Here is a 14,783-nt window from a genome sequence, read left to right on the forward strand (position 1 = left end):
CGTTCGGGTATCACAGGGGGTTTCTGACATACAAAGTCATCGTGTCCTAGGCTTTCTAAATTACGCCCAAACGTCTTAGGTCTGAACTGCAGGCACACACATGCATATAGTTAGCAGTATAATGAGCGTATATACATTTAACATTTAATGAAATGATACATTTTTTAAATCGTTGATTTAAGCCGACGATGTTATTGTTGTATACGTTAGATGTTATACATTATTGTTTTGGCATTGTTACCATACTAGAAATTATTGTTTCTGTCGTATTTGCTATCTTGTATATGTAGGTATACAATATTATATATGTTTTAAATACAATAAATAATGTTAAAACTTAATGCAACGAAGGTCACAATATTGTTTAAGCCGGCTTCTTCCAAAAGAGAACAACTCCTTTCCGTCAAAAAGTAAGAGCATACTATCTGTAAACGTTCAATTGCATTACGAAAAAAACTCACAGTGTTTAATCCTCTTGTTAACGGGATTTTATATCATGAAATTTATGGATTTAGGATATTGGCTGTTTGGTAACACAACATTTTCAACTCATTTATACTGCTTGATATTATTACATTGAAAACATTTTGTATCAAAGTTATGGACCTTAAAGGTGGAAGACAATAGTCTTCCACCTTTAAGGTCCATAACTTTGATACAAAAAGTATTCATTGGTCATCCAGAAAAACAGATTCCACTTAACGTGAAATCATTTGGCAAAGCTGAGAAGAAACCACATTCCCAGAAATGGTCTATCCATTGCGTAGTTTCTTACTGATAGTAAATTGAAGGCCACAATAGCATTAAATCAGTCTAAAGGTAGTTCCAGGTTAAAATTCCATTTAAGTCAGTTTAATATCAATCTAGCATTTTTAGACAAATGCAATGTGATAATTATCTGTGGACATAGCGCGGTGTCGGGTACAGAACAGGTCACGTCACGTCCCCTTATTCCTGTTGTGTTTCATTACAAGCAATAATTGGTACACCAAGCAAACACTTCAGTGTGATTCGCAATAATGCATATAAACGCGTAATTCCTATCCAGAACCCTGTTCCTCACAGATTATTGACATCGGTTAACTTTAAACATTATATGTTCGGCTCGATCGAATATTGTTGTCCGGCTACTCTGAGCTATCGTGCTGGCATATTCCCAACAAAGGTGTGCTTTAAAATGTTGTTGTGGACGAAGTACCATTGCATTGCCGTTGTTGTTTTTCTGTGTTTTGAGGAAGTATATAAAAAATCTTTCCTCATTCCTGTACTGAAATTTGTTCTATTATTTGCAACATGTTTTGCGTTTATGTGCAACATGTCCCATTGCATCGGTATATGATAATAATTTCTAAAAGCATTTGTAAAGAATGAAGTGACGCCAATATAATGAAATTACAACAAGAATGAAAACCACAACAACATAAAGACCCCGAGTTTCAAATACACACAACAAGTTAACATTTGTAACAACTGTTATTTGATTGGGAACTCGGACTTTAGTTTGCTCAGATTAACCCTTATAATCGAGTGCTATTGCAAGCCTATAGATATAGCTACAAACATGATCGGCGTTTTGTGCAATATAACAATACATGTTAATTTATAAATGTTCAAATATATTTTGCTGGAATAAATGCTACATACATACATACATACATACATACATACATACATACATACATACATACATACATACATACATACATACATACATACATACATACATACATACATACATACATACATACATACATACATACATACATACATACATACATACATACATACATACATACATACATACATGCATACATACATTCTTTTTTAACTCCGTGTGTATTGTTTATGTGGGTGATGTCAATCTTGCTTATGCCAGTATCAAGTGTCTGCCTCAGTGTCTGAGTCGTTTCCTACACTACTCTACAGTCTTACTGACATTGCTATTTTTAGATTCCAGTGTTACTGCAGCTAATCGTTAACATGTTTGTTGCGTGGAGAAATTCCGAGAAGAGACTTGTTTCTGAGAATTACATGACCCACCTATTACAGACGTTACACCATCATTGCGTTAACTGTTGTCATCGAACAGTTTTACTTTGAATACATGAATGAATCAGTCATAATCCTAATATTCTGTAATGATTTTGCTGTTTGGATTCTTGGAATGATAACAGCAGGCAGATATCAACATACTGAGTATGTGTTAAGCATCAAGATAGGTCAAAGGGATTGAGTACACCACTATTACACGAAGACTCACCTGGCGACGTGAAAATTGTTCCTGTTTATTTACAAGTGTGTATATTGTATACAGCCAGAGGTGTAATTCATGGGCAGAGAGTGTGACGTTATGCCTCAGTAAGACAAGACACATTCTGTTATACGTGTAGTTGGAACTATTTTTGTCCCATTTCCGAGGAATGACGTGATCAACTTTGTTTGATCCACGTACTTTCTTTGAGTCACTTATAGCTACAATTGGCAACGGAAGGTGAGTAATGGAAGCCTCGTTTCCACAAAGAAACGTTTCTTGTGCTTGTATAAACTTTTCAAACTGTTAATGAGAACATATACTTAATGGAAACTTAGATGAATAATCCAAGGGTAGATTTTCATCGACGAAGTCAGAGTTAAACAACAGGGACGTGACGATTTTTTCCCTTTTCTTTGACTATAAACCTTTCCTCAGGTCCAAATAGTTGGTATTGGATCATTTAAATCCTACACATTGTTCATCTGTAATATGTATCTGGTATAACCATGCTTTCATGGGGAAGTTGAGGGGAAGTCACGCTTTGTCAGCGAGGTTGCGCGTTCACTTCCCTGTATGGGATTTCGCACGAAGCTTGATGGAAAACCTGTAGTTTTGTCGTGACGCACCTAAATCAGGTAAAAACTGATTTACCAGGATAACTGCGGCCTACACAGCAATTGTATCTTAACCGTTTGATTGGAGGAGATATGATGAATAACCGACACGTAACAGTACGTCTTGGTATTCATTTTTAAATGATGATAATAGATTCACATTCATACTTTTAGCTTTCAACGGTAACAATACATTAAAACATGTTATAAATAGTACATACATTTTTAGCATGAAAAGTATACCCTACATGGAAGTGTTTATTGGACCCAGAATATTTTCTGCTTGTCTAAAGGAAAAGGCTTATTCAGTACAACGCATCAAGCCTTGTACTTTGTCCCATGGTGTTGATCTTGCCGATATTGTGTCATAACTACCGCAATTCACGCTCAAGATTATTGATTCTCAACTGTTTTGTCATTGTTGTTCATTGCGCAGTTAATGCGACAAGTAACAACAATGAAGTGTGTTGCTCTATTGATCTTCGTGAAGGTTAGCTCATATAGCTCAGGTTTGAACATTGGGGGTTTACTTCCCCTACAGACTATTGTAGTTCTGACCACCAAGATACTGTATCTAAGGAAATCAACATGCGTAATGTATGTACAAAATATTGCCATACAGATGTAAAAATAACTAGGTAACATTAACCGTGTAAATTGTCTGAACATGTTAAATACCGGACGGTTAAAGATACAAACTCATTCCCACATTGCGAAATGACAATTATCAATGGAGGAACTATTTTGTAATTTTGATATGTTGGACAAGAATGTCGACCAAGCTTTGTGTAGCACTAAACTACATAGCGTGTATCATTATGCAAACATTATTTGAACTTTCAAAGTCTGTCAATTCTAACTAACCCATTGATGAATGACAACAACTGAAATATGTCAATGTATGCCCCTTTTTGCTGTAGCTGTATAATATATATGAACCTTCCAGGTATCGCGATCACATCCATTAAATCACCACACGATTAAACCCGTGTTCACTGACAACACTTCAAAACAGATCACCCCTATAGTTTGGCATGAAATGCATGTGGACCCGGTTTTTTGTAAATATCTCTTCATCCAATGACCCAATCGATCTCAAACTGTGCAAGTGGATGTTTTGTCAGACAACCTAATCACATTGTAAATCACTGATTTTATGCATTTGTATTAAAGAATCTGTCTATGTAACTGTCAACAAAATAAACAGCAGAACGCAGAAGGCTTGCAGAGGGAGGGAGCCAATGACCTGTAACAGCGGCAGTGTGGGGTCATAAAGGTCAACGTTCGTCAATGTAGGTCAGCTATGCTGATGACCCTGATGTCAAAAGAATATAACTTTGGATGCCTACCTTTTTGCACAAGGTTTTGTTTATTGGTTGTTGGTTTATTTTTCACAATTGTTAGCACGATGTTCTTTTTCATGCCAAGAGCGAAAGTTGTACGTTTCATGTAATCCGACACCTTATAAATCGGTTCGCTACGTTTGCTCTCTTTTTAAAAAACATTAAACACATTGCTAATTAAACGTTTAGCATCATCTGAATAAGCTTTCATGATGACAGATAGAAGTAGTCAATGTGAATGATCCAAACGGTCCATCACTGTGCAGTGTGTGCACAGGTAACTATCATGAACTGCATGTGCATTTACCTTTATGACCCCACACTACCGCTGTTACAGGTCATTGGCTCCCTCCCTCTGCAAGCCTTCTGCGTTCTGCTGTTTATTTTGTTGACAGTTACATAGACAGATTCTTTAATACAAATGCATAAAATCGGTGATTTACAATGTGATTAGGTTGTCTGACAAAACATCCACTTGCACAGTTTGAGATCGATTGGGTCATTGGATGAAGAGATATTTACAAAAAACCGGGTCCACATGCATTTCATGCCAAACTATAGTTCTTGTTTATCAGACAGTTTATCATTTTGTTTCAGCTAACAATGACGCATCATGGTCTATGCTGGATTGGGACTGATCCTTGTCTTCGTACTAGGTACGTGGGCAGACTATTAGTTTCAAACATTTACTTCATGTCAGTTCGTTGCCATCTGTGAAAGAACATATAGCCTGTATACATAATATGTATGTAAACGTCATTGCACCAAAAAGGCAAGATACGAGAGAATTACACTGACATTTTTTCAACTCGATATATACTCATGCCAATAATGGTTGTCACCCCCTTCAAATTTTTTAATGGGGGTTGGGGTGTGAGGTGTGTGTGGGCTTGGGGTGCGTAGGGGGTGACAACCATTATTGGCATGAGTATATATGTGACATTTTTTGCAGGGTCTTATGCTTCATGTCCAACAGGCAAGTGTGGACAGGACTGCACATCATCTTGTATCGGTACTTGTGATTATGACTGCCACAAGGACAACTGCTCTTGCAGAAATTGTAAAGCTGGGATGTACGGAGAAAACTGTACATTGAATTGTTCAAGTAATTGCTACAGCGAAGGACGAACAAAACTCTGTAAAAGAATTACAGGGCACTGTAGTGATGGGTGCGTCAAACGTTATTGTTTACCCATGAACATTTGCAACACGCCGTGCGGAAAAAACTGTACGGATTGTATTTTCGATGATTGCAAGTGCACTGGATGTACGGCTGGTCATTATGGCTACTTTTGTGAATGTGAACATTGTCCTGAGACGGTCAAAAAGTGTAAGTAGAGTGTTGTTAAAGCCATTTTGAGGTACTTATTCTAGCAGTTTCATGCATGGAAAAGAAACAGCCAGTAAGAAACTGCTTACAATAGATACATGCATGATACTATTTGCCCAGGTCAATCCTTATGCAATTAGATTGAGTGTTGCTGTATAATATAGTTTTAATAAAAGAAAGGAGGGGGTATTTAATAAAGTCTCACAACTTTTGATATTATATATCTTTAGTGAGATAAATAGATAAACAGTGTAACAGGAAGCTCTGACTGAGATTTGCATTAGCCGTTGAATCTCAAATGACCATAGATTTTGTTACTTTATTGGCCCAAGCGCGTTACAGGTACTACATGTCAGTTCGTTGCCAACTGTGAAAGAACATATAACCTGTATACATAATATGTATGTAAACGTCATTGCACCAACAAGGCAAGATACGAGAGAATAACACTGACATTTTTTCAACTCGATATATACTCATGCCAATAATGGTTGACACCCCCTTCAATCTTTTTAATTGGAGAGGGGATGTGGGGTGGGGGTGTGAGGTGTGTGTGGGCTTGGGGTGCGTAGGGGGTGACAACCATTATTGGCATGAGTATATATGTGACATTTTTTGCTGGGTCTTATGCTTCATGTCCACAAGGCAAGTGTGGACAGGACTGCACATCATCTTGTATCGGTACTTGTGATTATGACTGCCACAAGGACAACTGCTCTTGCAGAAATTGTCAAGATGGGATGTACGGAGAAAACTGTACATTGAATTGTTCAAGTAAATGCTACAGCGAAGGACGAACAAAACTCTGTAAAAGAATTACAGGGCACTGTAGTGATGGGTGCGTCAAACGTTATTGTTTACCCATGAACCACTGCAACACGGCGTGCGGAAAATACTGTACGGATTGTAATTTCGATGATTGCAAGTGCACTGGATGTAAGGCTGGTCATTATGGCTACTTTTGTGAATGTGAACATTGTCCTGAGATGGTCAAAAAGTGTAAGTAGAGTGTTGTTAAAGCCATTTTGAGGTACTTATTCTAGCAATTTCATGCATTAAAAAGAAACAGCCAGTAAGAAACTGCTTACAATAGATACATTCATGATACTATTTGCCCAGGTCAATCCTTATGCAATTAGATTGAGTGTTGCTGTATAATATATTTTTAATAAAAGAAAGGAGGGGGTATTTAATAAAGTCTCACAACTTTTGATATTATATATCTTTAGTGAGATAAATAGATAAACAGTGTAACAGGAAGCTCTGACTGAGATTTGCATTAGCCGTTGAATCTCAAATGACCATAGATTTTGTTACTTTATTGGCCCAAGCGCGTTACAGGTCACGTCATTCCCATGAAAAGAGAAACTCATTACTATCTTGTGAATCATATTAGAATCAATTCCAGATTCGGCGAAGCAAATTCCTAATCAAACATCCAGTGTCAACTTGGTTCATTTCATTCCGTCCCTTCTGCAAAATGTATGTACTATCGGTGGTTGTTGACGACAACGTATGCGTCCTCCATGGATATCCCAGATATGTTCGACGGGTGACAAATCTGGATTGAGTGATGGTGGTTATGCACTCAGTAATAATACGAGCCCTGTGTGCTCTTGAGTTGCCATCTTGAAACACAAAACAATGTCCGTGTCTGCGAGCAAATTTTCAACACGTGTGACCCAATATGTCACGTCACGTAATTTGTATCGACACGTCTGTGAATAACATTTAAAGGTGTTCTGCCAGTCACAGTGTTCCCACCCCACACCAATACTGAGTCACCCTAAAACAACCGTTCTGTCAAAATGAAAATGTTAGTTGCGTCTACGCCGCACTCTGTTGGACATGTGAATCAAGTCAAAAATAGACCTTGATTCGTCCGAAAACATAACGTTTGCCCAACGATAAATGAATGGTCCAGCGCTGTCGCCCTTGACTCCACTGGCGTCTTGCAGTACTGTGACGGACTGTCAATCGTGAACCAGTTTAAGAAGCACCACGGTTTCGTTTGTATTACTGAAACGATATTGTGCGCCAGTTTTCGCTCTTGGTCGCCCAAATCGACATCTGTCATCAACATCTATCGATATTGTGATCGTAATACGCTAATTTTTTTGACTGCGAAATGTTAAGAGCTCCTGCCATAATGCTCTGTCTTGTTCAACATGCTAATTACTGCAGTGGCTTAGGTCCGATTTTGAGGTTGATCGTTACATGCCGCACTAAAGCATGAAACTTTGCAAAGTGCTGGGGAATATCATGATAAAACATATATGTTTTGGGGTGTCCAATTTTCTGGGCTCACTTTCAAAATCATAGCCGTTCCTGACCTGACAGACACTTAATTGAGTTTAAATTTCGAATTTTACCCATACCATGTTTACATGAAAATAACATGCATGAAATTGCCGTGTTTCCACGGAATTCAGACAACGCTACAACGTTAGCAGCCATATTATCAAACAAAACGTTAAATATACATAAGCTCGCTGTGTAAGTTATATTAGCATGTGTACATTGAATATATAATGATTCTACTATTTTTTTTGTGCCAATGCATTTAACACGTCACAATTGAATTCTGGAAACCCAAAAGTCCAGAAACTCTCCGAACTGTGGCCGGTTTCTGACAAAGGGTTTGACAATGGGTTTGACAAAATTCAACATGCAGTTGTCATGAAAATATGATCAGGATGAAAACATGAATTTTAAGTTTTCGAACAAAAATAATTTCATTCTTTCATCGGAATCATATATTCATGAAAACTGCATGTTGAATTTTGGGTTTCCAGTATCAAATTGTGACGCGTTTATTATATTTCACCAGGTAATATCCCTGCGATGGTTATTCTGTTTCTGGCAATAATATGTGTCATGATCTTTTGTGGTGGTTTGGGCATGGAAACACTACTCAAAGAAAAGACCGACAAACAAAGGTATTATAATCTCCAATTTGTTTAAATACGTTACTTTGATTGTTTCAGTTAAACCCACTTGTCACATTTTTATTGATGCAAGGCACAAGTGCAAAAATATATTACAAATATGGAATTGTTCACGGATTTTTGAAATGACAACTATTGAAGTGTTTAATGTCATCACTCTGATGCACGGAATTTGTCTTTATACATATCCACATTTAGTGAAGAGATATTTCGTGGAAAATGTGTATGAGCGCATTCAGCTGTTAACTATACATGACAACCCCTCTAAACACGAAGAGTGCGTGTGTCAGATATCAATGAGACTGTTAATATTTTCAGATTGGGATTCATCTCCAGGACCTCCTAAAATAGATCTTTGTCTTGACGAATCAATCGATGCTTATCCCTTGACGGTATCTACCAAGAGTAAACGTGTTTTTAACATGGAATGTTTTTTGTAATGCAGAAAAGTTGATGATATGTACTTAAATTGAAAAGAAACTCAACATAAAACATAACCTGGGCGTGGGGTGCAGATTATAGCTATCTTTTCATATAAAATCAAAGATTAACAACTGAACTAGTAATCCATTTATGGTGAGTTTATTTCCATGTACAATCAAACAGTGAATGTTCTCATTCCAGGGAATTCACGGATCAGACAGATACATACTTACTCAGCGTACGTTGAAACATTCAATTTTCTACATCACCAACACCCTATTTCTTCTTTAACGTTAACGTATTAATTATTTGGAACAAAACATATATCAGAAGTGTTTCAAATGAAGACCAGTATGTATAAGGCGTCCTCAACTAATGCATCCTATATATTTTTACACGTACCAACCTGCTGTTTTGATTTAAATTCGACAAATGTATGTCCTTCTTCTATTTAGTTCCCAACACGCAAGAACTTGATGAACAATTTCTGAGGATGGTTACTGAAAAAGACATCAAAGTGATTGTTTTCATATCTTCTAATAGAAAGCACGAGGTATGTGCTATTTCAAGAAGATTGTCTTTTCTTTAATGGGACACATAGTCCAGAAAACATTCGATTCAGTAGTAATGTCAACATTATAGTGTATTGCTTAATTACGCATGTTTAACTCCAGAACTCCAGAAATAGAATCATTTGCTTGCACATACAAGCGCTGAAATGGTAACTGTTCGTCTGCTTATGAACCCTTTTGGATTTTTTAATTTTCATATTGTTATATTAACTTCCTAAATATTTCATCCTCATATCTGACGCATACATATGACGTATATATACAGATACTTTCTTGCATTAATCATTTTTCAGCTTGAGAGATATCTGAGTTTTTGGCATTCATGTCCCCTCCGCAACGTTGAACCTAGAAGACGATTTGACAGTTATGAACTTTGGCCATTAACGGTAAACTAATTCTTTATGTACTTGCTTGTTATTTTATGCATCGATATGGTATCAAGTAGAAATCAACATTTACACAGTACATAGTACTGCCAAATCCTTGCAAAAACTGCAAAAAATACTTCTGACATAATCAGGCAAGGCCAAACATGACAGTGCCAGAGCATGAGTTCATCAACCGGAGTTTATCACATGGGGATACAATATATTCACAAAGTAAAGATTTTCTTGGAAGTTGAGAAAAAAAATCTGAAGTTTAAAAGCAGTTTCAATGTGTCTCGACCCTTTTTTGTTTCTAACTTATGTTAATAAAACATAATAAAAAGGAGCCGAGAGAATTTCTTTATTTTCAGAAACTGTGGTAATCTAACTTCTTTGAGTGGCATTTTAGAAGTTGGGAAGTACAATATAGAACAAACTTTATAGATAACAACTTCTTTTTATTCGTGAGTGCGACATTTCGATACAGATTCTTGTACCGTTGTCAAGCATAATGGGACATGTTTTCTTTGTCACATTGTCACATCCAGTATATATACACTCCCTCTTCATGTCCCATTATGCTTGACAACGGTACAAGAATCTGTATCGAAACGTCGCACTCACGAATAAAAAGAAGTTGTTATCCATAAAGTTTGTTCTATATTGTGGTAATCTAGACTTGCCACATGTTCTAGATTGGGCATATGTTTCAGGGAGCCGAGAGACTTTCTTCATGTTCAGAAACTGTGGTAATCTGGACTTGCCACATGTTCTAGATTGGGCATATGTTTCAGGGAGCTGAGAGAATTTCTTCATTTTCAGAAACTGTGGTAATCTGGACTTGCCACATGTTCTAGATTGGGCATATGTTTCAGGGACTGAATGACAAACTAAGATAAACGCTACTGAGCTGTTAAAACTCGATAAGCGTAGTCCATCTGCAAAAACATCGAACCAGTAAAAGTAAATGCAAGAAAACAGAGGAAAATCCTGAGTATCCGTCAGAATAGGCTCCCTGTGTCAAAATTCAAGTATGAACAACTGAAAATGACTGATGACAATGACTCTGTAATCAACAGGGCTTTTGTTTCCAAGAAAAGAGTTAGCAAATTTGATCGAATTATTTGAATGGATGTCAGTTTGTTAAGAATGAAAGTATTTCTATTCAGTATCATTCAGAAACCGAAATATGTGAGTTACTGAATTCCATAATAATATTGTTTTCAAGTTTGGGGGACAGAACGTTTAGAAAATTTGTACGTATCCCCGTGGCTACAAACTGTGCCCTTCTCCCTCCTTCCCAGTTTGCTCTTTGCCTCGCCCCATCTACAAACTGAAGTTGGAAAGCTGAGGCTATTTTTTTATAATATATAATGTTATATATAATGTTTTATGTAGTGTAGTGTAGTGTAGTGTAGTGTAGTGTAGTGTAGTGTAGAGTAGTGTAGTGTAGTGTAGTGTAGTGTAGTGTAGTGTAGTGTAGTGTAGTGTAGTGTAGTGTAGTGTAGTGTAGTGTAGTGTAGTGTAGTGTAGTGTAGTGTAGTGTAGTGTTTAACACCGCATTCAGCAATACTGGTCTGTAAATAATCGAGTCTGGAGCAGAAAATCTAGTGATTGCCATGAGTATCGACCCAAGCAGTTGGGATACCATGGTATGTATCAACCAAGTCAGCGAGTCTGACCACGCGATCACGTTAGTCGTCTCATACGACAAGCATGGGTCTCTGTAGACCAATCACGGTCTGTTTTATATGGGCCTGTGCATGAGCATTCAAAGGATGGCAGTGTCTGTACCATTGTGTATGATAAGTGGGATGACTTCGATTTCCAAATCATTATTTGTCTTTTGCACACTTTAGTTCATATTTCATTAATATACTCCGATATAAGTATGCATGTATTTTGTCATTGCCACGCTACGTTTTGTTGATTACAAGCTGTCACAGAATGGCAAGGCGAAGACAACTTATCTGTACCACCACTCCAAATGGTTTGACGAAAAATGCTTCTGCGAGTTCACGAAGAATGTCAGGGAAAATCCTGAATACCTTACAAGACCAATCGTAGTTTGTTCAAGGTAAACCGATACATACACACAAACATACACATGTTTAAACCAACTGAGGTTCCTAAAATATCAAATATTATTGATATTTTAGTATATATTCTACCACAAATAATATCATTTTAGCAACCTTACCTCAGCATTTGGTTTAAAGTTTCCAATTGACCATTCATAATCAAATGATTTTACCAACATTTGTATATAAGAAAAGAAGGTCAGTCCTTATATTGTTGTTTGTGTATAGTGATGTTCCATGCTATCCTTAAATTGAAAATAGCAAAATCTTGTTTCAGCGAAGGCGAGGGCCCAAATTTTGTGTACTGCATTCTGGATTGCATGATGGGCATAAAGACAAGTGAAGGGTTTGAGGAAGACCTGAATGAGTGTGCAAAACGTCTTGCATGTGAGAGAATGGGGTTAGTTAAGAACAAGGTATGTGAAGTCCGGATCCACATTTTAATGTACTGATGCCTTTTCCTCAGAGGGGCTGTTGAGTAGCCTTGTGGTTAAAGCGTCCGCTTGTCACGCCGAAGATTCTCCTCATGGGTACAATGTGTGAAGCCCACTTCTGCTGTCCCCCGTCGTGATATTGCTTGAATGTTGCTAAAAGCGACGTAAAACTAAGTTCACTCCCTCACCTTTCCCCAGGTCATGACATGAAGACAGCTATTAAAGGCGTCTCATTTATATATTTCAGAAAAACATGCAACGACTGAGGAAGTGCTGTGAATATGTTTTACGCGATGGCCAGACTGAAGTCAAACAGACTGAGTCCTTTTGTGTGACCTTTGGTGCAAGTCCCTGGATATGTCGTATAGGTTTCATTGTGTTACCATTACTGTTTATCGTTATCATAGCCTGCACAGGAATCATGATATATAAGTGTAATGAATAGCATATACATTGTGTGTACCCCCTTTAAAGTAAAACTGAAGCCAGAACTAATGTTAATTTTGAGATGGTGTGTATGGTCGAAGGATTACATCTCGGTTTGCTACTATATTTCTAGGTTTGTCAGAACAGTGCCTGTACTTGTGGGTATCAGACAAAATATATCCTAATTTAGGTTTCCTCCCACTTTAAGCTGACAATATATAACTGAAATACTGCCTGAAGTGGCTTCAATTCCACCTCATTCAATTTTGAAAATAATGTTAACTGCTGAAATCATAATGCTTACCATAGTTATTCTTATGTTCTTTGTCGTTTAATTTGTGTTTGTGAACCTGAAGTTATGGCCATAATGTTTCTTTTGGACGGGATTACACAGTTCCATACAAATCCGTACAAAGAGCTGTTTGTTATTCTCACCCTCCAACTGATCTCCAAAAAAAATTTGTCCAGTATAACATTACCCTCAAATAGTGATGATATCAGGTGTTTGCGAAAAAACATGTGCATGTCGTTTCCTTTATGTATCAAAGTTTGAAGGTAATGAAATGACAATTTGAAATTGTAACGGGATATTTTATGATTGTGGAAAGACTATTTTGTTTGTATATTTTTATGAAACGGCAATGCCGACACAATACAAAATGTAATGTACACAATAAAGATTCTTGTCCACATAATTTTTACCTATTTTATTTCCTAAGAACCAGTGAATTGATAGCTGATATTAGCGAAATGCGGAATATGTGTCTGCACCCTATAGCTAAACAACAAGGATAATTACTTTAAAAATGTCTCGTCTCGCCACAGTGTGCAATCATTGTTCTGGCGTTATTTTATCAATCTTCGTCTGCGTAATCCAATTCAAACCAAAACAGTCATTTGCAATTCCATGTTCCACTCGTTACGAAAAGAGTTTTTTTTTTATAAAATTTGGAGTGAACCTTTTCAGTGAACATGGTGGCTTCTGCATAAATCATGGATTCTATAGCCGGCCAATGTAACACATTAATGTTCTTCTGATTAGATACTCCAGGAACGGTGTGGTCTGGCGTTATTGTATTGAAACAGGCGGATTGATTGCAAAAACGGTGAAGCGTCCATTTGCAAAATCTCTTCTCAGAACCTTACAACATATTCACGTCAACCCAGTCACGATCATTGGCGTCCTTGCTACGGTTGTATGGTTGTTGGAACATGTGTCGTAGGTGCATGCCTCGACTACATTGGTCTTGACATTTGTGGGCAACCACGACGGCGTTTGTTTCTTCTATGGAAGTTGAATCGAAGAGCAACGGCACTCTGCGAGGTAAAAGAGCATAACTACACCAAAAACTCTCCATTTGTCAATTTCCCAGAGGCGTGGCTTGTTGAAATTGTTCCAGAATGATGGATAGGTTTTTTTTTTTCTTTACTTCTACATGACATTTAACTTAAGTCTGCGCTCAGATCTAAAACGTCAGCACCTCTGACAAATCAGTTGCTGTAATTCTCCAAATCAGATACTTGCTCCCAATTCAAAATAGGAGGTGAGGTGAGGTGAAATTGGGTTTAACGTCGTGCTCGAGAATATTTCGCTCATATGATGACGTGCATGCGTGTGTATGTGTTTGTGCGGCTGCTTGTCCTAGCCCAGACTGAAGCTGGTTTTATAGTGCTAGCCCACTGAGATTCCATGCCGCAGTGAAGCATGAATACCCCACTCAGACACATTATACTGTCTCCGAGCCGACCAGTCCTTGTTGTACCCATTTATGCCGAGCGCAATATTTTAACGTCTTTTGGTATGATGCGGTCGGGGATCGAATCCGCGACCTTCCACTCTCCGGGCGGACGCTCTAACCACTACACCACGGAGGCGGCTCAAAATAGGAATGAAATTTATAGTATATATATGGACCACGGAAATTAAGACTTAGTGATGACACCAGGTGTTCGCTAACGGTAAACAATTTCCTCTCTACCATTATCACCCGCC

General features: G+C 37.6%; 1 protein-coding gene and 1 long non-coding RNA gene across 2 annotated transcripts; both read left to right on the top strand.

Annotated features, from left to right (window-relative positions):
* The first annotated feature begins 2,292 nt into the window (after positions 1 to 2,292).
* Positions 2,293 to 7,515, top strand: LOC124272771. Its single transcript, XR_006897423.1, has 4 exons — positions 2,293 to 2,491; positions 4,809 to 4,867; positions 5,164 to 5,883; positions 6,883 to 7,515. It is a non-coding gene; the product is annotated as an uncharacterized LOC124272771 (long non-coding RNA).
* A 946-nt stretch (positions 7,516 to 8,461) lies between these two features.
* Positions 8,462 to 13,195, top strand: LOC124272769. The gene is made up of 8 exons (XM_046707975.1): positions 8,462 to 8,480; positions 8,808 to 8,881; positions 9,114 to 9,150; positions 9,368 to 9,465; positions 9,778 to 9,870; positions 11,787 to 11,926; positions 12,208 to 12,346; positions 12,612 to 13,195. Exons 4-8 carry the CDS (start codon positions 9,406 to 9,408, stop codon positions 12,807 to 12,809), a joined length of 630 nt encoding a protein of 209 aa, XP_046563931.1. The 5' UTR covers positions 8,462 to 8,480; positions 8,808 to 8,881; positions 9,114 to 9,150; positions 9,368 to 9,405; the 3' UTR covers positions 12,810 to 13,195.
* Positions 13,196 to 14,783: the final 1,588 nt, after the last annotated feature.

This window comes from Haliotis rubra, unplaced genomic scaffold (assembly GCF_003918875.1).
Source record: "Haliotis rubra isolate DU_JTF1 unplaced genomic scaffold, ASM391887v1 Scf1728, whole genome shotgun sequence".
NCBI classification, from domain to species: Eukaryota; Metazoa; Mollusca; class Gastropoda; order Lepetellida; family Haliotidae; genus Haliotis; species Haliotis rubra.